General features: G+C 34.4%; 1 protein-coding gene and 1 long non-coding RNA gene across 5 annotated transcripts; one reads left to right on the plus strand and one right to left on the minus strand.

The window, feature by feature from the left end:
* Positions 1-480: 480 nt before the first annotated feature.
* LOC116292799 (uncharacterized) lies at positions 481-14,914 on the plus strand. 3 transcript variants are annotated; one of them, XM_089031325.1, is made up of 3 exons: positions 481-621; positions 14,208-14,393; positions 14,699-14,914. In XM_089031325.1, exons 2-3 carry the CDS (start codon positions 14,219-14,221, stop codon positions 14,719-14,721), a joined length of 198 nt encoding a protein of 65 aa, XP_088887451.1. In that variant the 5' UTR covers positions 481-621; positions 14,208-14,218; the 3' UTR covers positions 14,722-14,914. The 3 variants fall into 3 exon arrangements, with proteins under 3 accessions (XP_088887451.1, XP_088887449.1, XP_088887450.1); XM_089031323.1 differs by lacking the exon at positions 481-621 and adding an exon at positions 7,196-7,301; XM_089031324.1 differs by lacking the exon at positions 481-621 and adding an exon at positions 11,967-12,026.
* A 2,606-nt stretch (positions 14,915-17,520) lies between these two features.
* LOC116292795 (uncharacterized) lies at positions 17,521-24,481 on the minus strand. Of its 2 annotated transcripts, none has more exons than XR_004196713.2 (3): positions 24,328-24,481; positions 18,548-18,738; positions 17,521-17,697 (listed from the first exon to the last, which is right to left on the minus strand). It is a non-coding gene; the product is annotated as an uncharacterized LOC116292795 (long non-coding RNA). The 2 variants fall into 2 exon arrangements; XR_004196714.2 differs by lacking the exon at positions 24,328-24,481 and adding an exon at positions 19,475-19,628.
* Between the last annotated feature and the right edge of the window lie 1,892 nt (positions 24,482-26,373).

Below are 26,373 nucleotides of genomic sequence, written 5' to 3' on the forward strand. Positions count from 1 at the left end.
TCTTTAATTAAAGCCAGCACATTATCTTTAAGGTTTTTACACAAGGTTTTTACATTTACGACTCAGCAACTGACCAGTAGAATCCAAAAGACAAAATCCCGTGAAAATGATGATTAAAAAAATCAATAATTTAAGACCTATTCATTTCTTAAATTTTCTGACCTTAATCCAACAATTATTGCAAATACAATTAGGTATGTTTTGTGATTACTTCGGCGAAATAAAACACATGGAATTTGTAGATTTATTTCAAAAGAAATGACAAAGGAATGGTAATAAGTTCTTTGGTGAACCGACTACTTCTTGATCAGTTAAGCCAAAGATAATTAGTCCCACGTCCCGCACCTCCTTGCTAATTAGCTGACAAATATCACCAAAAACCCTTCTAAAACTCTGGACACATTTAGATAAGAGTGTTATCAAGTGAAAACCGAGGAAGCACGGCCTTCATTATAAAGATATCGTTAGAGATAAGTGTTTAAGTTTTAGCTCGATTCCTAGCTACATGAAATATTAATGAAAGAATCACACGGCTTTAAAAGGCAGCTCGCTTGCAAAAGTTACCACATTTCCCACTTTTGCTTGCTGATAGTCACTTGGAGATCGTCTCTGGAACTTAAGGTAAAGCTTGCGTAAATTCTTATCGTTGATTCCACCATCTTGTTCAGTTATACCTTCGTGGTTTTGGTACAAAACACTACTCAATTAGATAATAATGCTAATTGTAGCTTATCTTGAAATAAGTTCGAGGGCAGCTTAATCGCGTCAGTGCACCATTTGGGCATATTTTTTTCCATCAAATTTATTTTATTTTTTGAACACTTTTTTTTTTTGCATTTTTGTACTTGAATGAGTTCTAGTCGTACAATGTCGCATCAAACTAAATTTTCTTGTAAAGTTTCCTTCAAACTTTACTACGGAGCATTTTCTCTCCACTCGAAGTTATAAGCTTATATAGTGTTAGAATTCAGTTTACTCCAATATAATGCATATTTCAAAATACCGATAGTTCTAGGCTAAGCTCAGTCTTCAAGGTTTACGGTATCAGCAGTATTGGTCCCTTTCTATTAGTTCGTCTCAGTATCACGTTTTTATATTCGACTCTCTCTACTTCATTTGGTTGTTCGTTCGTTCGTTCGTTCGTTCGTTCGTTCGTTCGTTCGTTCGTTCGTTCGTTCGTTCGTTCGTTCGTTCGTTCGTTCGTTTGTTTGTTTGTTTGACTGATTTTCCTTTGTTTTGTGTGTGTATTTGTTTTTGTGTTGTTTTCTTTTGCGGATATACATTTTTTTAAATCAAAAATCTAGTTTAGCTTACCACTGCCGGATTGTTAAAGGGGGACCTTAGCTTTATAACGCAAATGTAAGGTTCCCGAAACGAATTTAAACTTAGCAGTTGATTTTTACGGAGGGAGCAAAGCAAAGAACATGAAGACTAAAACCCTCGAAGCACAGGAGAAAACCAACTAGAAGCTGTACTCACACGAGATTGGCGGGCCCAGAACGTATTATCAATCAATTATTTTATTATTAATTTTATCTATTTATGTTCATAATTTGTGCAGGCAGAGATAAACAGTAATTCGAAAATAGTTGAATAAAATGGCTATAAAATTTCTTGCTTTATTCGCAGTAATAGCAAGATCTAGACAAATGTAGACATGTTAATTGGTGAGCTTCATATTTTCAAATAAACAAGTTCACTAATTTTTTAAGGGTCTTCTTTTCACACTTGTATGAGCTAATAAATTAAATTTTTGTTACGAAAGTGATATAAAATCATTAAGTTTACAAATTGTTCTATAATAACTTTTCTTAATATTTAATGAACTTGCCTTTCTTTTTTTAACTTCTGCGGCTTATTTGATATTAAAACCTTATTAAATAATTAATTATCGGTGAAACCGCGAGACAAAATACGACAAAGACCCGTCTGTATGAATAGGGATAAAAACGTTAATTCGAATCCTTGCCATGACAAATTCAAGCCAAATTGAGATGTGCTTTTCAGTGGCGGATCCAGGACTTTAAGAGGGGGGTTCATTTGTGCAAATCTCGGCACAACAATAACGTTCTCTTGCATCATCATTTTTCCCATGAGGCACATCACTGGCCTAGGGATGCTCCTGATAAGGATAACCTATCCACCAGTCCCATTTCATATTAAATCTCATGAGTTAGTACCATACTTTTATTTATTTATTTTAAAAAAATATAAAAAATCCAAGGTACCAGCCGGTGGGGGTTGTGTGTGTGTGGGGGGGGGGGGGGGGGGGGGGGGGGGTTGGGGAGAGGAGGGGGGGGGGTAATTTGCACCCAATGAAACCATCCCCCCCCACCCCTTAATCCGCCACAGCTTTTTTCTTTTTCTTTTCTGCTTTTTTGATGTGCGGGTGGTGGGAGTGTCTTGAATGTTAACCGGCTTCAAACTCGCTTCCACTCTCTGCTCGCCCGAATCAGTACGAACATACTATAGAGTCTAGGGCCCAGTAGGCTCACAGAGTCGTCCTATTGCGTTTGTCCATTGTTATGTTATCATTGCCATTCCGTTTACAGTAGTTTGTAAACCTTTAGGCTACTATTAGACTAGAATAACCAGCGGAAGCCATTTATAATTTGCGTTCACTCAGTCGATCCCGCTTCTGATATCGTGAGATAATACTGATCAAAGAGACACGTGGTTAAGAAACTGTTCAGACAAAGAAGACCGACCGCCTCTGTCAGTAAACATTAAGACCACTGCGTTCAGGACGTGAAAAATTCGACTTCTGAACTAAATATGTATTAGATTCGAAAAGAAAACGAATTTTCGAAACGCTGATGCTTCTCTAGTTAAATTATAAAATTGCGATAACTGATTAAATCTTAATGATCCGGATTTGTTCTGAAGAAAATGGAAGTCCAAATAGCGAAAAATACTACCATTTGAATAGCTTGAATAGTATAATTGCATGGCCAACCCATGTTCCAACCCAACCATTCTCTGGGTATAAGAGAGGAATAAATCATGAAAATTTAATTTGCTGTTCATTTTTTCTAGACAGATTCCATAAGTATAAGTTATAGCTCGTTTTTGAGCACTCTAATTGTTTTGTGCTCAAATCAATTTATCTCGATACTATGACTTGGAGCTCATAACTGCATATCTATAGCTTGAAGTTATAATTCCTATAAGCCGAGAGTGTCATCAGTTTATCGGCTTTGGCGTTAGATTTCCTACTTTATCTATAGAGTATTTCCGATATTTTCTTCATATGTTTTAAGGAAGAAGATTGAAATGCGTCATTTACCTCAATCAATTTGCCATATAGAATTCCTTCGTCAGCAAAGATAAACACTCATTAGAATCGAATGAAAAACCTAGGAATTGCGTTGAGCTTTGCACTAAGTTAACTTTTGTCCATCCTTTCCCATCAATACACCATATAAACGTGAAAACTACTTAAAAAGCACCAAACTGAGAAAGACAAGACCACTCGGTTATAAAAATATAGGCTATCTTCTCCGAGAAGATATATAAAAAATTTCGGATATTTGAAAAGCTGAATCGCATGAGGACGTAAAATACGAGACTTTTTTTCTCTAAATATTTCTTTATCGTATGATTTTTAGTGTGATTATGATCCGCGAATGTATGTAGCTTTATACTTGTGAGAAGGAATGTTTTTGCCTATCGGTCTTGATCTTTAGAGAGGAATTTATTCTCACGCCGATATGGGAACTCTCCACTCCACTCAGTTAAAGAGGCTAGGACTTTAGTTATTCTCACACCGATATGGGAACCGTCTCCACTCCACTCAGTTAAAGAGGCTAGGACTTCATTGTTTGTCCGTCATCATCATACGAATGAATTTTACTATTACTGTTAACTTTATCATAGCATTACTGTAATGATGCATCTATAGATAAATAGGTGAGAATACTGGCTGCAATTGCTAGCCAAAGTTCAAAAAAATGACCATTTTAAGAAAGCTAAGAATTCCAATATTGCACGATATTTTAGTCTTCTAATTTTATAATGATTACTTCGTTACAGCCTTTGATCCTCGGCTGCCATAAGTAATTTCCATATTTAAGAACACTATTCTTTTGTTTTCTTGTGACTGAAGACGACTCCTTTGAAACCCAGAATATTCTTAGACTATAAATTTCACATTTTACTTGACCGAATCAAGAGAAACACTTCAGTTCTTGGAAACATGGACCTCGTTATTCTAACAAAGTCACACATATTTTCCGCTAAAATATGAACTGTTTTTTAAGTAAGTGACGCCCCTTGTTATTAAAAGCTTCAAATAGTCTGAAACCATCAGTTTTATAATCTACTCGACCGACGATAAGTGCATAATAGCACACCTAATATCAAACATCCAAGGCTCTACAAATTATGTCGAAAATTGTTTACACATATATCACTATCTTCCGAGATTACCCTCAGCAAATATATCTTAGTTTACTTTTGATTAAAGAGCTGGAATCTAGTCATTATATTTGATTCTAGGTTTCTAGAATATTACTAATCGAATCCCTCTTTGGCAAATACTCTGGTGTTCTTATCAGTGGAGTCCTTGAAAATCACCCGCCAAATCATGGGAAATTGAAGTGCATCTAGGAATATTAAAGCCTGCAGTTTAGTCACAGCGTGGGTGACTAGTCTTCTTCCTCTAAGGAAGGAAGATTCTAGTGAACTCTAGACTAAAAAAAGTCCCAGAGTTCTTTATAGAGAACCCTATACAGTTTGGACCAAAACTATGAATAGCTATATATATATTTCTTTTTGTGCGCGCATCCAAATTCTACACGAAAAAATGGAGGTTGGATTTACAATAAAAAAATGCAAATCTTTTTATGATTTTGCTATAACTTTTCAACGTCCAAAACATAAACAATTACAGTCTTTTGATTTTGATTATTCATTTGAACATCTTCAACTCATCTTGTTCCCGACGATTTGTTCTGAAGTCACATCGTTAATTTTTTTTGAGTTGAATGGGCGCGCAACCATGAAACCGTTTTGCAAAGCAATTTTGTCAGTTGATCAGTCTTAGTTCGAGTATGATAAGATTTACTAGCCTTCTTGATGCAAAATTTTTAAATTTGTTGATTCAAAAAAATAAAAGAACAAGAAAAAGAGAAAAAAGGGTTTCATAGTTGCTTCTAAATATAGGGTTGCTATTCAAGAGCTTGGTTTTTTATTTCAGTTATAACGTTCTCTAAAACCTGGATTTTTTTCCCATCTAAAGTTGCCCGCATTCAGTTGCCCAGCTTGCTTCGGGTTATACTTACTAGATGAGCGATACTGGCTAGGCATCAAGCACTAGACACGACACCGGGAACTGGACTTCCTCAATACGTCGCGTCAAAAACTGTCGGCTTTTTAGCGCTTCTAAGTAAAAAAAAGTAAAATGCCACCACTGTCTTAAAGATAACTGCGATTTTCTAGTACCAAATATTACTAGATAAATGACTCGAAGCTATGCCAAAAAAAAGCTTTGATAGATAAAGAGGCGCGTAAAGACGTTGAAATGAGTTGATGACATCTATCTGATCGTGAGGGAGGAAAGCCACGAGGCTCTTTTGATCAATATCACTCGTATATTTTGTCAATATTTTGCAAAAACTAGAACTGTTTATTAGAAAACATTCTCACAATTTTCCGCCAATGTGGACTTCATTTGTACATTAGGTAATCAGTGTAGTGAATGTCGATATGGGAGTGAACCTGGTTGAAGCTTCAGTGAAGTTTATCACGACTGATCTCTGGGCTAAAACAAGCCGTGCTAACTTCATTATATTCGATATGATACGTGGGGTTGATAAGCCACAAAATTATTTAAGTAAATAACAAATTCATACTACTAGCTTTTGCTGATTTTTTATCTTTCATTTTATTTTTTGCTAAACTTTTAAGTCATATTTTCATTCTTAGTCTGGAACGATTGGCTTGGACTAAAAGTTAAAATTTTGGTTTTCTTTCATTCTGTTAAAATGCTGGTCTTGTTTCATTTTGTTAAATTTTGGTTATAATTTTATGTTGTTCACATTTTGGTCTTATTTTATTTTGTCGAATTTTGATGTTACTTCATTTTGTTCAAATTTTGGTCTTATTTTATTTTTGTTTAAATTTTGGTTTTGATTTATTTTTTCAACTCTTGGTCTTACTTTATATTTGTACATATCTAATGCAGTATGATTTCGATTTCAAATCAAGGCAGTCCAACAGTAATATAAATGGAAAACTTTAAGAGAAATGTGGTCAACAACTTACTTTACTTATAGTTCGTTAATAGTGAGGGGTAGATGGGACTATCAGTATATATATATATATATATATATTGTTTTTTGGATTTTTATCAATTTTCAATCAATATTTTTTCTCTTACATTTCTCTTGGAAACCCTTCAGTTTATTAGGGTCTAATATGTTCATACAGATACTACATTATATTTAATGCTTTTTTTCAAGTGTTTTTAAATTAACTGGTAATTCTTTTAATTTCCATGCTCTTGTCTTGAAAGGCTTGGTAACATGGTATATATATAGCTATGAAACATTTTAAAATGTTTTTGAACATTCTTTGAAAGCTTGTTCACGTATAGAAGGATTTTGCTGCACTGCTAAAGCGATGGACCTTTTGCTTTTTGGAAATTTGAGGGAAGCTTTACATGTTTATTGGCTTGAATCGGGATCTCGTGCAAATGTGAATTCACAGAGTTTGAATTCAATTAATGTATCCTTACTTTATAAGAATGCCATACTCCTTGTTGTATTACCAATACGTTTAATTTAACTCTAGCAGTTTCACAAAAGAATGGCACAAATATAAACCTTTATAACCGGCTATCTGGTCCAAGTCTTGCGTAGCAATCACTGCTATGATTTACCATTGTGCGGGCGTTCGTGCATGTTTGTAAATGGAGTTCCTGGTATTAAATAATCAGGAAACTCAGTCTTTTCTCGTGGACCTACGTATTAGATACTTCAAAAAGAATCGTCTTTCCTAGCTACTACATTGTTTTGTAGTCATACTACGTACAGAGTAGAGATCGGAAGATTGACGCAGATAACAGCGCTCTTAATTACTGAATTGAGGTGAGCTCACTTCACGCCTTGGGATAAGACTGTAATCATGATATAGAATTTCCTTAAGGGCTTTTAGAGACATAATGTCTATGTTTATTATAAGTTATCTGATGTACTCGCGGTTTTTAGCCCTTTATAAAGGATTCAACCACACTTAGAAAGTCAGTTGATCGTAGGTTTAGCACTGAGTTACTGCAGAAAAGACGACAAAAAAACTTCAAGGTACGTGCTATTTTCTTTCTATAATTTCTCCAAATACTTATGAGGCAACATGACAATATTCTTATTCACATTCCATTACAAATACTCTTGATGGGGTAATAGGTAAATAGAACTCTCCTCAAATATTGACTTTTGCTTTTTGACATTAATATACTCCTATTTTACGAGTCGAAAAATGAAATGAAGACACGATGATTCTGTGATCAGTGTTTAACCCAGCCACAAAATTGAATATTCTCTTATACATGTTTATTGTTAAGATTGTTTGTTATAAGTTATAAAGTCAAAATATATTTTGAGCAGATTTACAGCTTAAAAAAAAACTAAGGAAAAGGATATACAATTTTATATTTCTACCTCGTATAAAAAGATCGATTGTTTGTTTTTGTCACTCAACTTGACAATAGCCCAATCTTGATTCTATACTTGTTCCAAAGATGGAAGATTCAGCTTTAAAACCTTAAAGGAACTTTGCTAGTAAATTCAACATATGATTATTATCGTTCGTTACTGAATTTGAAATTGCTTTGTACTAAGACACATAAAGTTTTATATGCAATGTTTGCCTAAAACTACTGATGAATAACTAGGAAGAGAAAAAGTGAATCATTACACTCCATTATTGGCAGAAATTATTGTACTGTATGAAATACTGTATGAAACCAATGCGGCTGTAGACTTGTTGCTATTGGCTATTTCACATGCAACTCGTAAATTCGGATTTAAATAAGGCGTGGTGAATGCGTTCCCATTTGCGCCATGTACTTGAAAACAGTTTGTGAGATTGTTTTCGCTAACTAAAACGTCCAGCCTTAATTGCTTCATTAGACAAGTGTATAAGGTCACTGAGGATCAAACTATGGACATCTTAGCTTGCTTAGCAGGCAGTACACTAACCAACCAAGCCACACTTGCTCCTTGAACAAGTGTTTGTGGTCACATGAGAATCAATTTATTTTAATCAAGCACTTTAACTAAAGAAATTGTGCAAATAGAATAAGAGAAAAGAAAAATTGTTAAACGAACATATCTTGAACGAGCAAGGTGCCATTTTTTTAAATATTTTGGTTCTATTCCTGTTATCAAAGTCACATCGATAATCACCATTCAATAATTAAACTTTTCAGCTAAGAAATTCTAATTCTAAAATCAAAATTCTATATACTTAAACTGAAGAATTTAAAAAAAAATCCATTTAGATCAAATAGTAAACTGAACTGAAAAAACATCATTTCACGCCATTGTTTAATCGTCCACGAAAAACGTCTTTTCTTGTCATTAAGACATAAAGCTTACACTACTCAGCCGTTTTATCTTCAATTGTGATCCCTAAAAGAGCTCTACGTTTAGCCAATATTTATCTCTACTTAGAGATCAATAATAGAAACAGTACTGAGTGATTTCAGAACGGTGTTGATGGTTATTGTTTATCTCTCACAAACAAAACCGTCTGCAAATTATTCCCCTTAACTAGTTTTGAGCCGTGATGTTTTAAAAAGCTTATCATCAAAAGCATTTTTTTTCTTCTCTCTTTCGCTTGTGTGTTTTCTGTGATTACTTTTGCAATGGTTTTCTTTTTAGAGGGAAATAAAGGTTCTTTAGTTCCCCTCAATTTTTAGCAGTGAAATTGGTTGAACATCGAAGTGATCTGTATAGTTTTCGTGATCTATAGTTTGTTCCTAATTCAGTTTTATTCAAAGAACTCGACTACTCTCCGTCCTGTCTTAGTCGCCTTAACATGCTACATGCGTTATTACAGTCTTATCTAATGCAATCATACATCTTCCCATATGGCCAAGCTTCTTAAAAATTTGAATGAAATATTTTACGTTATTCATAATAAAATCATTGCTTTTCATAGCGCCACATTATTCCTGTGTTGTATACAATCCTTTGACTAAACGTTGTCGTTGATCGGATCATCCCTACGCGCCTAGACCGAAAAGGATAACGGGTAAATTACCCAGAACTTGCATCATCCAAACTGCCGTATGCTAGAGGCATGGTTTTAGCAAATTAAATTGGATCGAAAACAGCGAGCGCAAGACGTGTTAGATAACATATGCGGCAGCTATAGTAACTGTGAAAAAATGGGAACGAAGGGCAGAAAAAGACCTCTACAAGCTGAAACAAGTCTTCTGAATAAAATTGATATATTGTAAGCTTTGTGTAAATTTATGTGCGAATTTATTGACAAAAATAAAGGCCTTCTTGCGAACAAAAAATAAAGGATAATCATGACTGTCATAAACAGGCTTCGTATTAGTAAATAGGAGGTTACTAATACAACCTTTGAACAGCTTATAATTTATCGTATTATTTTCCTGCAAATGAAAATTGATGCATGTTTCTTAACAGAAGCTTAGCCCAATGTTTGAATTTAGTAAAATTATTGACTTAAAATGACAACCAAATGTCAAAAAAAACCTGTAATTTGTCGGATGTAAGTTTGTTTACTTTAGAATCGTGGAACATGATGTCACGAGTTGACGAAAAATCGGTGAAAATAATTAAAAGAGGTGGAAGAGGAAAAATAAACATTTTAACATTTTGAAGTGTTTTGCTTCAAAAATAACCGAATTTTTGTAAAATATACTAGCATGTGATTTCGGCGGATAAATAAAATATCTAGAAAGGGAAAAATCTAGAGTACAATTATTCCGTATGGAAAATGGTGCATGGCTTTCGGTTGTACAGCATTAAATAAAAAATACACCTAGTATATTTGAATTCAAACAGCCTCTGGTTCTTAATCTAGAAAGGGAAAAATATAGAGTACAATTATTTCGTATGGAAAATGGTGCATGGTTTTCGGTTGCACAGCATTAAATAAAAAATACACCTAGTATATTTGAATTCAAACAGCCTCTGGTTCTTAATCTAGAAAGGGAAAAATCTAGAGTACAATTATTCCGTATGTAAAATGGTGCATGGTTTTCAGCGGTACAGTATTAAATAAAAAATACACCTAGTATATTTGAATCCAAACAGCCTCTGGTTCTAAATCTAGAAAGGGAAAAATCTAGAGTACAAATATTCCGTATGGAAAATGGTCCATGGTTTTCGGTTGTACAGCATTAAATAAAAAATACACCTAGTATATTTGAATTCGAACAGCCTCTGGTTCTAAATAAATAAAATTTTAAAATCGTCAAAGAAAGTACATTTTTCTTGTTCGACTAATGAGTTTAAGAAAGGAAGTTGGATAAGTTTTGTTTCGCCAGTAAGTTAAAAAACCATTTTGTTTTTCTTGTTATCATGGAAATTTAGAAATTTTATTTCTCTATTTCATCAAAAAAAAAAAAAAAAAAAAAAAAGAAGAAAAAAAAAGGTAAAACACGCATGTTGATTTAGCCTGGTTTTGGCTTCTTGGCTTCTAAAAGACTTCCATTAATATTTACTGCGATGATTCAAGCTCCAATTCACTACTGAAAGTAAAGAAAAGTATCCTGTATTTCTACAAAAAGAGCTGTATTTTGGCTGCAATAAGGTAAGCCATCACGATGACTCGAGCTGCAATTCTCTGTGTAGTATTCATACTCAAAACAGCCTTCTTGGAGGTCGGTACTTATATAAAATTTGCTGATAACTGCATGTCAAATCCTGACCTAGAAATCTAATACACGATACACCTGCCTAGCATTTTTTCTTTCTTACGCCTGATGCAATTTGTTGCAAGTTCCCGTCGACTTTTGTCTAAAAAAATAACAAGATTTTTGCTGCTTGTCGAGATTAATTTTTTGTTTTAATCGAGTTACGTGGGAGACTTTTGTTAAATTGAACCTGAAAAAAAATTTGCGCAATGCAGCGCGACAATTGTCAAATTCAATTTTGTTCTTTTTAAGCCAATTTTGTACTAAAAACGTAATTGATATGCTAAAAAGGCCCGTTTTTGACCAATATAGTCTGAGAAGGTTATTGAAATAAAGGGTTTGATTGGATTAGAGCTGGAAAATATTTTATCTCCCGTCTAAATTTCCAGGCACATTGATAGCTTAAGGATGTATACAGAATTATTCAATGTATTTTTTTAAAGTAAAATCGCCAAAAGCAATCTTCATTTACGTTCAGATAAGAAAAATAACCCCAAAAATTGTTTCCATTCAAATAACCCAAGTAAATTATTTCACTATTCAGTTGTAAATGAATTTGTTAATTTGGCTTTTTCTATCGTTTAGTGGCGGGATCTTTCTCAATCAATTTAGTAATTGCTTTATTGTTTAGAGCTTCGTTGTTTGACGCGCTCTTAACCGTGTGTTTCCTCTAGCTTCTCCACAAGATTTCTGTTTTATTTACAAGTCATTTTGTATAAATATAACCTTATTGTTGTGTGGTTTCTTCGTGGGGTAAACGAATTATATCTTAATGTATTAAATCTAGAAGACAATCGTTAGCAAGAAGCCATTTAACTGTGTTGAAGTTATTTTCAAAGCAATTCATGATCTAGTTAAATTCTTCGCCTTTTCTTTACGATTAATTGTATTTACTAAATGAAAATATTTACAGGTAAAACTGTAAAATCGTACGGAAATCCTATTTGACATTTCGCAAATATAAGGTTTGTAATACAGAGATTGTTCATTCGGTCATAATTGGAAGGCCAAACATGACGTATTTGATAGTCATTGGTTAATGATATAAAACCCAACCGTTTCATCATACTGTTCACAGTACTACTCGGTTCCAGCTAACACCAAGACTAAGAGCTCCAAACGCAACTTATAGGTAAGTTAGAATACTTTAATTTTAAACCTCGGCTGTGTCTTGCTCTCTTTTTAGTATGCTTGATGTGGAGTTCGACTTCATAATCTTGACTTCAAATTTCCTTCACCGCGTGTATTTATCGCAACACTATAGCTGATCTAAGCGTTTTATTTTGTTGTTGAACTTGTTCACGGAAGCTTATTCTCTGTCGTTAGTCGGGTTCCGAAACCATATCTGGAATTTCTATCTCATTCTTAATGAGTTCCTTTAATTGGTGTTTCTTTTGGAATGGATTTTATCTCTTGAGAAATCTGCGCGCGCGTGCATCGAAAGGATTAAGATAACTGCGGGAAGAAAGCATAGCTTAGACTATAGCTTATACTAGAAAAAATACTGCTATCACATTAGTTTAAATGCGTTTCTGAGCTATTTTAGTAGGCTAAGCGCTGCAGTCATTTTTTAAATCAGTTTATTAACTGATTGAATACATTTTCGATTATTTTTCCATTATGTTAACTTTAAGCAATGGATTTCTCCGTGCTTTTGAATTGCAATTTCGATAAGTAAGTTTTTATGATGCGGCTTTTGATCCTTAAAATATTTGGATCACAGAGAAGATTAGGAGTATCCTAGAAGAATTACGCTTATTTGTTGATAGAAAATACTGGGGATTTGCGTGCAACGAAGTGTTCAAAGTCGCGACCAGAAGATAAAAGCTGGTGCGAAAATCATGCTTTTCTCAACGGATGGATATGCTATTTTGAGCTAATACGTGTTCAAAGTTTTTCAATCTGCAACGAGACGGACAGACAGAGAAAGCATGATTGAAAGGAAGGTGGAAGGAAGCAAGGAAGCAAAGAATGCAAAAAGAAAAACAAAGAAAGAAAAAATGAATGAATGAAGAAGAATAAGGAAAACAAAAGGAGTGGGGAAGAGAAGAAAGGAGAGAGAAGGCCAAAAGGGAAAAAAAAAATTAATTAAAACATTTTCAAACCGCAAACCGATAGATAATTCATTTCTACGGAAAAGAAACAAAGCAAAGATCACGAGGAGGTTATAGTCATAGTTATTTTCAATTAATTTTTAGAATTTTTTTTTTTTAAATTTATCACATCTTTAGCATTATTTTTCAAACATATGAAAACTATGAAGTGCAAGAAATTCCTGTCGGCGTCGGGAAACAACCATGGTTAGACGCAAACTGGGCATGGGATTATCCATTATTCTACAGCTGTGTGTTAACGAGATGCGGTCAAATTAGGCTCAAGTCTTTACCCTTAGGTCATTCATTAATTCACGCAAGTCCCGATCCATTGTCAACATTTAATATTTATATAATTATCCACCCTCTAACGAATTGTCTTGATTTTACCCTCTCTCTTGCCTTTATAGCCTCTCCAAAATATGACTATTTCTAATTTTTTTAAGGTTCCCGATTATTTTCATCCTCAACTTCATTTACAGGGCATGTTCATTTATTTATTTACTCCTTAACTAGTTTTCTTAATCTCATTACGTTTTAACGAGATCGTGGCACTTATTCCCGATGGATTATCGTACTTCTGATAGTTATTCCCTAGGCTAATATTAAAGTCAATTCCTTAAATTCACGGTTTTCATTTGCATGCCAATCACTCATTCTTCCTTCTACACATTTTGAAATTATATTCCTTCCTCTAGGCCCAGGAATTTCACAGTTTTCTTTTCATAAATGAAAAATGCACTCATAAGTCACAAATTTTGAATCATTTATATCATTTATATGTATTCTAACTCATTCCAGTAGAAAAAAAAATTTTTTTAATCTTATTTTTCTTAACGCCATCTGGTTTGATAGTATGGGTTTTTGGTGCCCTTAATGTCACAGACACTGTCATTTGTTTTTTAAGTGTTCGATTAAAACCGGCTTATTTTTTTATAGAATATGCTTAACTTTTCATCACTAACCTACCAAAACATCTTTTATCTGTTGAGTCCTGAAGCAAACTGTGGGCTGATCTAAGTCAGCTAGACATACACGGGTATAGCTCATAGAGCAAGTCCTGAAACGACCACCGGTCTGATCTAAATAGAAGGGCACGGCTATCTCACAGACATAGAACCTTAACATACAGATTAAATTTAAATTTAAGGTGTTGGGTTTTGCATTTACCTCATTCACAGAGGTTAAAAATGAATACAATATATATATTCTTAAATCAGAAACCGATAAAATGGAATCAAAGAAGCTTCTCGCCATCCTCGTCATTTCCTGCGTCTTGGTAACCCTGTGCTTCCAGACGACCGAAGCCCAGTCTCTCAGGTGGGGACGTGAATTCGGAGACAAGTACCCTGAGGCACGAGAAATAAAGGAATTTCTTCAGAGGGATGCCAACAACAAGAAAAGGGGTAAATAATCACTTTATTATTTAACTTCTGTACGACCTCCAATGTAGAAACCGCTGTCCCGAAAGATTGTTTTTCTTGTGACGTCATGGCGGCCATCTTGGATTTCCGTTCGAAAACGTTTTTCAATTTAACTGCCATTTAGAGATAATTCCTATAAAAAAAAAAGATAAACATGATTGTAATGACGGACAACACTTCCTTGTACACGTAATCCTACATGGCTGCTTTGATCACCATGCAAGCACAACTGTAAAGAAAGTTGTTATTTTTGAATATGAATTGATGAGTTTTTCTTCTCGTTGCAGAGTACAACTACAACAGAAGTTGAAAAGAGGCAATCAACGCGGATACGACTTAATTAATCACAATAAGTGTTCATATGACAAAAGTAAATAAATAAATAATAGAATTATGTTACGTAGTAAAGACAAATACCGCTCTCTGTAGAAGATGGAGTGATTATTAGTAATGCTGAAGAACAAAATACAGAAGCAGTGAATAAAGCCTGATTTATTCAGAAACATTTGCTTGATGACTTTGTTACTATTTTCCCACCGCCAAAGTAGCCATTGAAGCTAGTCTATGCCGAATAGTATCATGCTTTTTGGGTTTGATACGAAGGCAAAGCATTGCGCATGTCCGCGGGTCTGTGATCATAAGTACCTATTCAATTACGCTGGTAAATATGAAATTTAGACCCCAAATGCTAAGTTACGACGTACGCCCAGTTAGTGACCATAAGTACCTATTTAATTACGCTGGTAAATATAAAATTTAGACCCCAAATGCTAAGTTACGACGTACGCCCAGTTAGTGACCATAAGTACCTATTCAATTACGCTGGTAAATATGAAATTTAGACCCCAAATGCTAAGTTACGACGTACGCCCAGTTAGTGACCATAAGTACCTATTTAATTACGCTGGTAAATCAAAAATTTAGACCCCAAATGCTAAGTTACAACATACGCCCAGTTAGACAACAGACTTTTGATTTTGCCAGCTCCCCTTTCGGAACGCTTCTTCAGAACCACCTTTCGTGCCACTCAATCATGGCCTCGGCAAATTTCTTCCCACGCGGCTTAATTATACCGCGCAGAGGCGAAGAAGGACTGTATTAGCATTGACATGAAATACTATTCCCCTTTCCGCCATCGAAAAGATGTAAAAGCAGCGCTTTGCATAGCCTCGCATGGAAGCTGTCGTCCTAAATACGTAAATACATAGACACACCCTAAACCATTTTTCCCCGCACTTTTCAGCAGGGAGACTTGTGAAAGACCCAAAGAATTACAACCCGATTCTTTTGACCTAGCACCTTGATCTAGCAGAGCTCATTATTGCCAACAAAATTCAAAACAGAGCTTATGAAATGAAAGAAATGATATCAAATCCAGATAGCTAGTTGTCTATCATCACCCAATGCTGTGCTCTGATTGGATGAGCTACTACTAGGCTTTAAGTTATAGCACACTAGTAGCGAAACGTGCCGGCCTTTGGCCTAATGGAATTAACATTCATGACAATAGATGCCATTACGTTATACATAACATTTACATGGCAATTGATTAAGTAACATCGTACAAAACGTGTAACTATGTCATTGGACATATTGATAATTTATTCCGTCACAATCTCTAGAGCATTTTGTCAAGTAGTTCATAGCTATCAATTACGTCACACTGACCATAACAATAAATTACGTCAGAATCTACAGACTAATTGATTACGTATATGTCATATTATAATGGCAGTCGATTACGTCACATTCTTCGTATTGATAGGTTACATAACAGCGCGAGGTTGAAAAAGCTGACTTAACTGTAGTATTGCCAAAATTGATGGGTTGCAAGCATCCCCAATATAGTTAAAAGACAAAAACATGGCGGCCATTGTGGTACCGTTAACAATGGATGCTAATGAGAAATCTTTTGTTAAATGGCACCAACATGGCCGCGATGACGTAACGTGCAGTAGAAGAATAGATAAGCGTTTCGTACAAATAAACCGCAATCCAGTGTTCTTTGAATCTTGATGTTGTGCGATTCAAAACTAAAGCAAAGCAGTGAGAAAAACACACACACAGACCGCAGTCACCAAAATGTATGAAAATAGACGACACCGAATAAAGCTGCGCACGAAAGAAAAGCGTATGCGCATGTTTGCATTTTACTGAACATGAATTTCACGATCAAGTTAACTAACTATAACACATTTTTTTCCGATTCATGCCGGTACGGTTTAGTTATTCATCGACAAAGGCATTGGCGTGACATTGTTGGCATTTTGCCAAGGTTAAATCTATTCAGTAATTCTACGAAATTAATGAAATTTAATATGGCCACTCTTGCAACGACAACTTCGTTATGACGCCTTGATAAATTTTGAAAGTTTGAATAAAAAGGCCTGACGTCGAACTGCAGTTTGAGGTTTGCGGGGCTAGTAAGAACGTCTTGCTAAAGGTCTCTATTCTCCTGTTTTCCTCAATTCACAACTAACTCAAAGTCTAAGCACGGCCCTTTTCTCATTCGGTAAATACCGCTCATGTGTGTTTTGTACTAAATGCACACACGCACAGTCCGGGGAATAGGTTGCTATCAATAGACGTCACTTCCGGTAATAGCTCTTTTTTGATGGCTTGTAGAATCCTGGAGGTTGTTTTGATCTCTTGTTTTCTGCTTTGATGTCGTGAAAATAGTCAAATACAATAATTTGAGGACTTATTTTGATATGTTTTGACTTAGCATCCGCTAGTTGCCCCCCAGTCAACTGCTTGTTTGCCCCCCAGTCAACTCAAAAAAGTCACGTGATTGATAGTAAGCAATAGGAACCTTGCATGTGGTTTCAACGGAGCTCAATTTAAAGGACAAAACAAAAGAATTTCAATCTCAAGAGAGTTGGGAATTTATTGCTATGTCCTCCTGGATTCCGAGGTGCTGCAAGGGATCTATTTGGAGGACAAAACAAAAGAAACTTATTGTTTTGCCCTCCAAATTAATCTGCATTCCCACGTGCTGCAAGTGGCCTATTGAATCCGCGGGTCGCATTGGTGAGAGGCGAGCACTCTCGCTAGTACGCCACCCGTGCTTCCCAAAACTAGAAAATTAATGACAACGTAAACAGGCTGATTCAAGGGCAAGAATTTTATTTTCTCTGCACACTTACACTAGAAAATAATATACACTTCAGTGTTGGTTTGTTTATTGAGCTACGAATTATTGACATTTTTATGAATTTGGTTCGATAACGTCTTGTGGACATTAGGTGCTGTAACCCATTCTATGCTCGTTCATCGGACTTGAAAGCTGAAATATTGAAAATACCAAAGTTACTTGAATTCACCAAATCTACTGGGTGTAAAGGTTTTCCCACTTCAGATACAACGTGTCATTCCCTAGAGTATTATTTCATTGTTTAATGGTTGGGCATGAGCTTGAGAAGACACATAAATATGGATATAACTCCAACGAAGAAACTCATTCTCAGGACAGAACGTCACCGTAGTCCAAAATGGGAAAACATAGGGGATTTGGTTCATCATAAACGAATATGTTTTAAAATGTATGTATTAAAAGGTAAAAATTGTGTGAAATATGTCAAATCTGACAGAAGTAGCTAGAGAAATTTTATTCGAGTTTCAGCTCTTCAAGCACTTACTGTTTTTGTTTTTTCGAGCTAACCAATAACAGCATTGTGTACGCGCACGCGCAGATAATACGAAGATAATCTTATCACTCATTATATGATCCATGATCATTTATATATCCTTCCGAGAAGTATTTTTAAAAGCTACAAAGGTATAATCTCCTTTGAAAATTTTTCGTTAAAAATGCAGTTTTATCGAAAGCTTCTGAATAACTGTGCGGGGCATTCCATGAAATATCATTGTGTAAATGAACCTAATGTTTTACTATTTCAGACCACGTGTCATCTTGATAATATGATTACTTGAGTTATGTCAATATCCCAAATGTGTTCATCAAGGCTTGCTTTTGAAATAATAAATGATGGTCTAGGGAATGACGCAGCATCTGAAATGGGAACCCGTGAGTAAAGTCTATTCGTATTATTTCAGAGAATTTTTGGAGCGACTTCCTAAACGACGGCACCGAGATGAGCCGAGAATCAAATCACTGGGCGCCTTATATTTTTTACCTCTCTTTTTCAGGAAGTTTCTCTTCATGTCGGGCCATTCCACTGGAGGAGCTTCCTTTTGATTCATTGCTTCATATTCTCGTCCCCACCGGAGCCCCCCTTGGGCAGATGTTTGGTCAATGCATACTGATAGCAGTACGCAGGAAATGACAGCAAAAATGATGATTTTCTTGGCGTCCATGTTGAAAATTCTGAAAGAAGTAATACATTGGTCACGGTATCAACCAAATAAAGACACACGAAGTGAATAAAAGAATGATCTGTGCTGTCAACTAACCGACTGGAGCCGTACTTATCGAGAAAAGTCCTTAAATTTTAAAACAAAAATCCTTACAAGCACAAAATAAAGTCATCAAGACCCATGATTTTTGTTACAGTTCTTTGGAAAAAGTTTGAAGCGTGTAAGGCTTAAGAATTGCAAAATAAATTACTGCAGACTCTACCACAAAAAAGATACATACGATCCGATGGGGATTTCGTGTACGAGTTCTTGAAAGACGAATGGAAATTGCAAAAAAAAAAAAAAAAAAAAAAAAAAAAAAAAAAAAAAAAGGCAGAAAACTATAGTGGTAAATCACTAATTCATACAGACTCAAACACTGTGCATTTTTGATTTTAAGCTGTTAGATAAATAACTTTTTTCCCCCCTTAAATCTTAATTTTTTATAGAACACTGAGCGCTATCTACAAATGTTGATAAGAAAAGTATATGTAAAAGTAAAAGTACAAGTATATGATAGAATCAAACATCAAACTACCAACGAAAAGCCTACGGAATCAGTGGAGTTCTTAATCTTTATCTTCGCTGACATTTACAACTTTAAATTGAAATTTCTTTTGACGAATGTCAACATTAACTTTATCGATGTATCATCTAGCAGTACAGCTTAAATCTTGTCCGTGGAGGAGTATGCCTTTAATACTTACAGTTCGAGTAGTGGTTCTTCCGAACTCCGAGAGCTAGCAACTTCTTTCTCTTTGAGTTCAAATTTGCGTTTAATCAAACTCTAGTCCGATGTGGTTTTATAAAGCTTGAGTGCCGACTGATTCCTGGATCTAATCTGATAATTCGTCAAGGTTTCATAATTGATTAAATCAGTTAATCTTTTCCTGACAAGTGGTCTTGAATTGTATTAGATATTTTGATCTGTATGAGCATAAGTGATAATATTAAAGATAGATATGCGTTTGTTAGTAGGGTGTGTATTGTAACACCGTGTCGCACCATTATTTTTGTAGATGTAAGAAACAGAATTTTAATTTATTTTAGAAAATTTTTTAAATCTTTGGAAGAACAACCATTACAGATATATACAACCGAGCGAGTGGCTTGTAATTTTCAGTCGAAGTAGCATTACAAGTTATCTGGTTAGAAGTGTATTAAAGCTAGTCAGTCTCAATTACCGGCAAATAATGAGTTTACAAGAGACTATAATCAAAAATTTCAAACCCTTCTTTTGCTAAATTAAGCTTCATTTGCGTAGAAAAAAAGATTGTTGCGCAACCACAGACGACGGGCGAGGTGGAAATGCACAACGTGACACTCAAATTAGGGGCTTTCTACCGTAAACCTATCAGATACGCGAAACAAATTCCTGAGCCAATCGCATTGCTTGGAGATTCGGAAACCACGGATAATCCCTGGAGTCCTTATGTTTAATACCTGTACAACATTCGCTTCAAAATATCCGGTAATATTTTACCATAGCCATAAAGTCTGTATATAACTGGCCTAAAGCACAACATAAAATCTCTATATTCATGGACTAATAGAACACGGAGTGGAGGGGATTGGGTTGAGGTGATACATGACGTCACAGACAAACACGAAGCCAGACCTACTCCAAATCGGCAAAAACTTTTTGTACTTCTATTTCAAAATTGGTAGAATGACATTAATATATCTGTAATCTATTCTTCTTGACCATAAGCTTTGCATCCAATATAGATAACACTTGATCTCGGCGATGAGCTTCAACAAAAGGGGATATCGAATCAAAGAGCGAGAGAATTCAAGTTTTTAATATAATGCTGATAAAATCACTCAGATATTGAAAACTTTGACTTCCCATTCACAAAGCAAAAATAATAATAAATTTAAAAAAATATGATATCGGATATAATATAAAAATATATAATGATATAAAATGACATTTAAATTCGATTGATATTTTTAAACTATCGATTTTCGAGGAGAAAATAAAATGGGAGAACTAGGAGAAAACTGATTTCTCGGGTAAATATTATAGCAGAGGACTATGAACTCAACTTCACTTACAATAAGGAAGTAAACCGGACAAAGATTAATACCAGATCTCATTGGTGAGAGGTGAGCGCCACCTAGGCTGTTATTCTCAAAATACTAGGATAAAACTAACGGGAATAAGGTATATATTAATGTCTACAAGGTATTAATGCTTGAAAAGTCGAGAGCTGCATTTCAAACCTTCAAAAAAATCCATGCCTAATTGTAGTTGTGAGATATTTTTCAGAGTAACACATACTTATAGCCACCATAAGTTTAGGGAAATCAGTTTGCTCTGAATCAGTAGGTAATATCAGCTGACTTGGGAAGCTGTTACTTTTCGAAAGGTTTTCTCTTTCTTAAAGCCGCCATCTTGGATTGAACAAAAGATAAATTCCTCATATTTTCTATGGCCGCCATATCTTTTATCGTTTCATTCTCTTGGGAATACTTGCATTCTAAGTACGAAGAGTATAGGAACCTCTGAAGTATAAGGATTTATTACTTAGTATATCAAGATAAAAATATTGCTCTTAGAAAAATATGTGATATAGTCTGGGCACCGTTAAGAGACTTTATCCAAAATAAAAATTTCTTGTCGCCCAGCGTAATATCAAGAATCCCTTGCAACGTTCGTATTCTCAAGGACTCTTAGTTAAAATCAACGATGTCTTAAGGACTACCTATTGAAAATAAAATAATGTTTTGCTTTTCCATTGCAATTAATGACAAATTCAATTCGTTTCCGAAATATACCGACATTAAAGTTACCAGAATGTGAGAAAAATTCCTCAAAGGAACAGTACCGTACCCTTTTTATTTTCTTCCTTACATTTCCCCCCTTTTTACTTCTTATTTTTTATTTTATATTCTACATTTTAATTATATTTTTGCTTATTTTATTTTGATGTGGTTTGTTTGTTTGTTTGTTTGTTTGTTTTTGTTTGTTTTGGTTTTTTTGGTTTTTTTGTTTTTTGTTTTCTTTGTTTTTGTTTTTTGTTTTGTTTTGTTTTTCTTTTCTTTTGGTTTTTTTTTCTTCGAGTTTCTTTTTACTGGAAATTTCCACACTATTTTTAAACCCATATTAATCATATTTCACAGCTAATCTTTTCTAACGCCGTTTTTCTTGTTATATTAGAGAAGATTAGATAAAACCTACACTATTACAAGTCATCTATTAAAATGATTAAGCTATTGTGTACAAGTGAAACACCTTATAGACAGGATTATGATCAATGTAGGACATAAGAAATAGTATTATTCCCAAGCACAAGCGATGAAGAAGATTCTTGTCTAGAGAAATGAGTATCTATCAAGACCAAGTTGACACTCGATCGACATTCTTGAAACGATGGCATGCGAGACTGTCACACAGTTCGGGGCATAAAATGCGTGGGAACTCCCTCAGTTTTTTATTTGACATGTGAGCTATTCGGCAGTATGAATTCCTTTAACGGATAGGTTAAATATTATTGAAGAAAACTAGCCAGGAGAGAAAAGATTAAAATGACGAAAAACCTAAAATTCGGATAGGTTAAATATTATTGAAGAAAACTAGCCAGGAGAGAAAAGATTAAAATGACGAAAAACCTAAAATTCGGATAGGTTAGATATTATTGAAGAAAACTAGCCAGGAGAGAAAAGATTAAAATGACGAAAAACTTAAAATTCGGATAGGTTAAATATTATTGACGAAATTAATTAATTATTAATGACGAAAAACTTAAAATTCCCTTTAAAAAATTCGTTCTGAAACAAATTTTGGTTTTATATTTTTGTCATGTCATAAAAAGTTTTCGCCTTGCCTCGCCTCGCCCCGCCTGTACGTCCACGCCCTTGCGTCACTAACATGCTGTAATATCAATCGTGTCTAAATAAATATCATCATTATTATTATTATTATTATTATTATTATTATTACAGACACATGACTCAAAGCTAAACAGTCACGCGATCTAAAGCTTTATGAGGATTGACGCCTAAATCGTAACATTTACTATTTTGATCGTGTTTTTGAAATATTACAAAGGTTTGTATAAAGAGATTTTTTTCTAATTTAGCATTACTTTAAGAGTCAAGATTTACGTTTGTATGTTACAGTACATCAACCGGCATTGACACTTGTTAGAGGAAGCACAGATCAATCAAGGAGGTCACTTTCTAAGAGAAGTCCTAGAGCTACTCAAAAAATAGCACACTTCAATACATTTGAATATCATGGCCATAAGACATCTATAAATCCTACTGAAACTCTTTATAACTGAAAGGTTACAGAATGTATATAGCATTTTGTTCAACAATCAATCCATTAGTCAGAAAATCTTTGTTCGCGTTTTGCTAGAGGCTGTCACAAGCATACAACAGCAAACAGGCTAATATCAAAACTAGAATGTTATGCCGCCGCCCGAAGACTAAGTAAAAAGATCAGATGTCCAAAAAAACTTTATCTTATTGTTATCATTTCAACAAAAAATGTTTTTCCGACATCTATTTGTCGTAAAAAATATTCGGATGTTTTTCTTTCAACAAAATGTGACGCCAATCTTCATACTTCCAAGACAGGCAGTCCGGCTTAATGTTAGAATGGATCCTGGCAAATGAAATATAGTGCGGTCTTAAGGGTTTTTGAAGAGATAGATTGAAATACAAGTGTCTACTTGAAAAAACAAAAATGATCGCACCCAAAGATAATGTATTTTGAAATTAATTTCAAGTAATTATAATTACTTGAATTCCGTGAAATTTATTTTTTCGTAAGAAATCTGTTCAAAATCGAATATTCAACTTTTTTCTATGAATTTGAATTGAATGGTTATCACTAAATTATTATTATTATCTTTCTGCTGCTTTTAAAAATACTTAGTGTTTACTTTTAGTCAATTAATGGTTTATTAAAACGTTAGGATTCTTTTGTTTACAATTTATTAATTTTATGAATCAATTGAATGAAATGAAGCCGCGATGACGATGCACCAAATAATGGAATGAAAATGTTTTCCATTAATATATAAAATGGCTCGTACTTTAGTACTATTCCTTTCTCTAATTACTCAGTGCTTATTGAAAGAAGAGATCTCTTCAGTTATCAAGCTAGGGACAATTGCAACTCTTAGCAAAAAGAAAATCAGTGTCAGTGTCCTTAATCTCTTAATCTTTGTCTTGCTTTATATTCTTTCTTTCTTTCAGATTCGTTCTGGGTATTTTTCTGGGTTTAAAATTATTTTCTTGATTGCCCTCTTCTTTTTCTTTCTTTTTTCGTTCTTGCTAAATACTAATGCTCTAACGTAACCAGTCTCAACAGCACACATCAAAAAGCTAAAACAAACCTGAGGAAATTACAAGGAATGCTTCAAAAACTTCATAAGTATTCGAAATGAAGTAATTAGTGCTAAATATTTTAAAACTAATTCCACGTCATTGCAAATATACTTTACGGTATTCAACGATTGTTATTTCTAGGGTAAACGAATAAAAATCTTAGTTCATTGTTTTTAAACTTTTTCTTAATGTATCTTCCAAAATATGTTTTACTTACTTGTGAATTGTTAGATTTTTCAAGCTCAATGCAACTCGACTTCCACACTAGTCTCTGTGAAAGGTCAAATCTTCAGCTCGTTATATACCTATTTTATCTCGCCATCAAATTATCCTTTTTGCCAACAATTTTTGAGATTTCTATCACATGTTAGCTCAATATCGACTAAAACCTTTAGTGTTTATTGTTTGGTGAAGAGTAAATCATTCATCTCAGACCGGAATAGCCAAGTCACTAGATGACGCGCGCAGAGAAAAAACAAAATGGATGGACGGTACTAATGATTTTCAAAAGCTTTATGAAGTCTTAGGAGCCATGCAAAATATAGCAATTATATCAGATAAGGGATTTCAAGCAAGACAAACAAACTAAAGCCAGTGATCTTGGCTTGGAATTTATTACAGAAGAAATGGCTACTCGTTTATCAAGATTAGAAGAGTGTGACAACTGAGCACTCAAACATCGGTATTATCCTGCAAAAATTCCTGTAAGGTTTCCATCCTAAAATGCCAAAATATTGATAATGTGGCTTTAGGATCTTTACTTTAAATCTGTAGGATGATAACTGATTTAAAAGAATACGTGTTTTAAAATAATGTTGATCTTAGGGCATGAAAGAATTTGAACTAAAAAATGAGGTCTTCATTTTCCTAACTACGATAAGCGGGACGCCGTAGACAAGCTGTTCGCAAATAAATATTATTATTTTTTTTCACTGAAAAGCCTGAAGAAATTAGATAAACGTACACTGATAATCACACGATCTATGATTAGTGATTTGAAATAAATTTTCGAGGAAAAGAGAGCTCAAAAAATCAAAAAACATCTAACATTTAGCACACATTACTTCGTCAACGAAAACTCACTATCAAGGACTTCCGCGTGGACCGCTTGATCTTGCTTAGTGATTTACTTAAAATCTCAGCAAGATACTTATTTTTTAATATCGTTTTATCTCGCTATTTCTTTTCTTAATAAAGCTCTGGAATCTTTCTTTATTAAAGTGCTATCAAGAACGTGGGAATATAGCAAGCTTTATTTTCGATTTTTGCGAGTGAATTTTTTTTTCCCGAGTTCGCTCGAGTACGAACTCAGTTCTGAACACACAACTGAATTGAAGCCAAATTTAAACTAGCTGTTTGGGTAGAACCAAATTATACCAAAGATAACGATCCACTGAAATCCTATTTCGAGAAAGCCTTTTCAACTTTATTAAAATTAAAACGTATCGATAGAGTTTATTTTGCGATTTCAGGAAAGGGGTGAAATATTTAAAAACATTTTTAGTTGTCGCTGCGAATGGTACATGAATGGTGCATTCGCAGACAGGCAACCCAAAAATGCGGTTTTTAGCAATAAATACATCAGTTGAGTTCAGGTTTTCTTGCCTACAACTTAGACTTATGACTAGTTCTAGTCGAGGAGATGGATGATGGAAAACTAAAGAGAATTATTAATGGCTGCTAATGACCATAATGAATCAATGAGTGGAGATTTTGTAAACATTACAAGTGCTTCTTCAAATCGATTACTAGTAATGAATATTTGAATGTATCGGTGATGATCGGTCATTTTGGTTGATTTGTATATTTTTTGGCTTGTTAAAGCTTGATTGCTTCAGCATTTACAGCAGTAGATCAATCAAATTAAAGAACAAAGGTTGGAAAAAAGAAGAAGCATGCATAGAAAAGGTAAAAAGAAAGAGAGAGAGAGAGAGAGAGAGAGAGAGAGAGAGAGAGAACGACGAAAGGAACTAAGGAAAGTCAAGAGAAAGAAACCTTAAACTGAGAAAAAAATTAACAAAACCAAAGAAATTAAAATAAGGAGCAATCGAAAGAATGAGAAAAGGAAAGACCCCGATAGGAAAGAGAAACCCGCGCTGATTTCACACTTTCTTAATAGTAACGCTTTCGTCAACTCACCGCTTTTCGGATAAAAACGCCTTAAAAAAAAAAAAAAGAAAAGAAAAAAAAAAAAAAGAAAAAGAAAAATACAGAACGTATAAGACACTATTTGATCTAGATAGTTTTCATAGTTTTAGTAGCG

Source organism: Actinia tenebrosa, unplaced genomic scaffold (genome assembly GCF_029948245.1).
Source record: "Actinia tenebrosa isolate PJP-AT-01 unplaced genomic scaffold, QUT_ActTen_1.0 PGA_scaffold16__25_contigs__length_10494907, whole genome shotgun sequence".
Lineage (NCBI taxonomy): Eukaryota > Metazoa > Cnidaria > Anthozoa > Actiniaria > Actiniidae > Actinia > Actinia tenebrosa.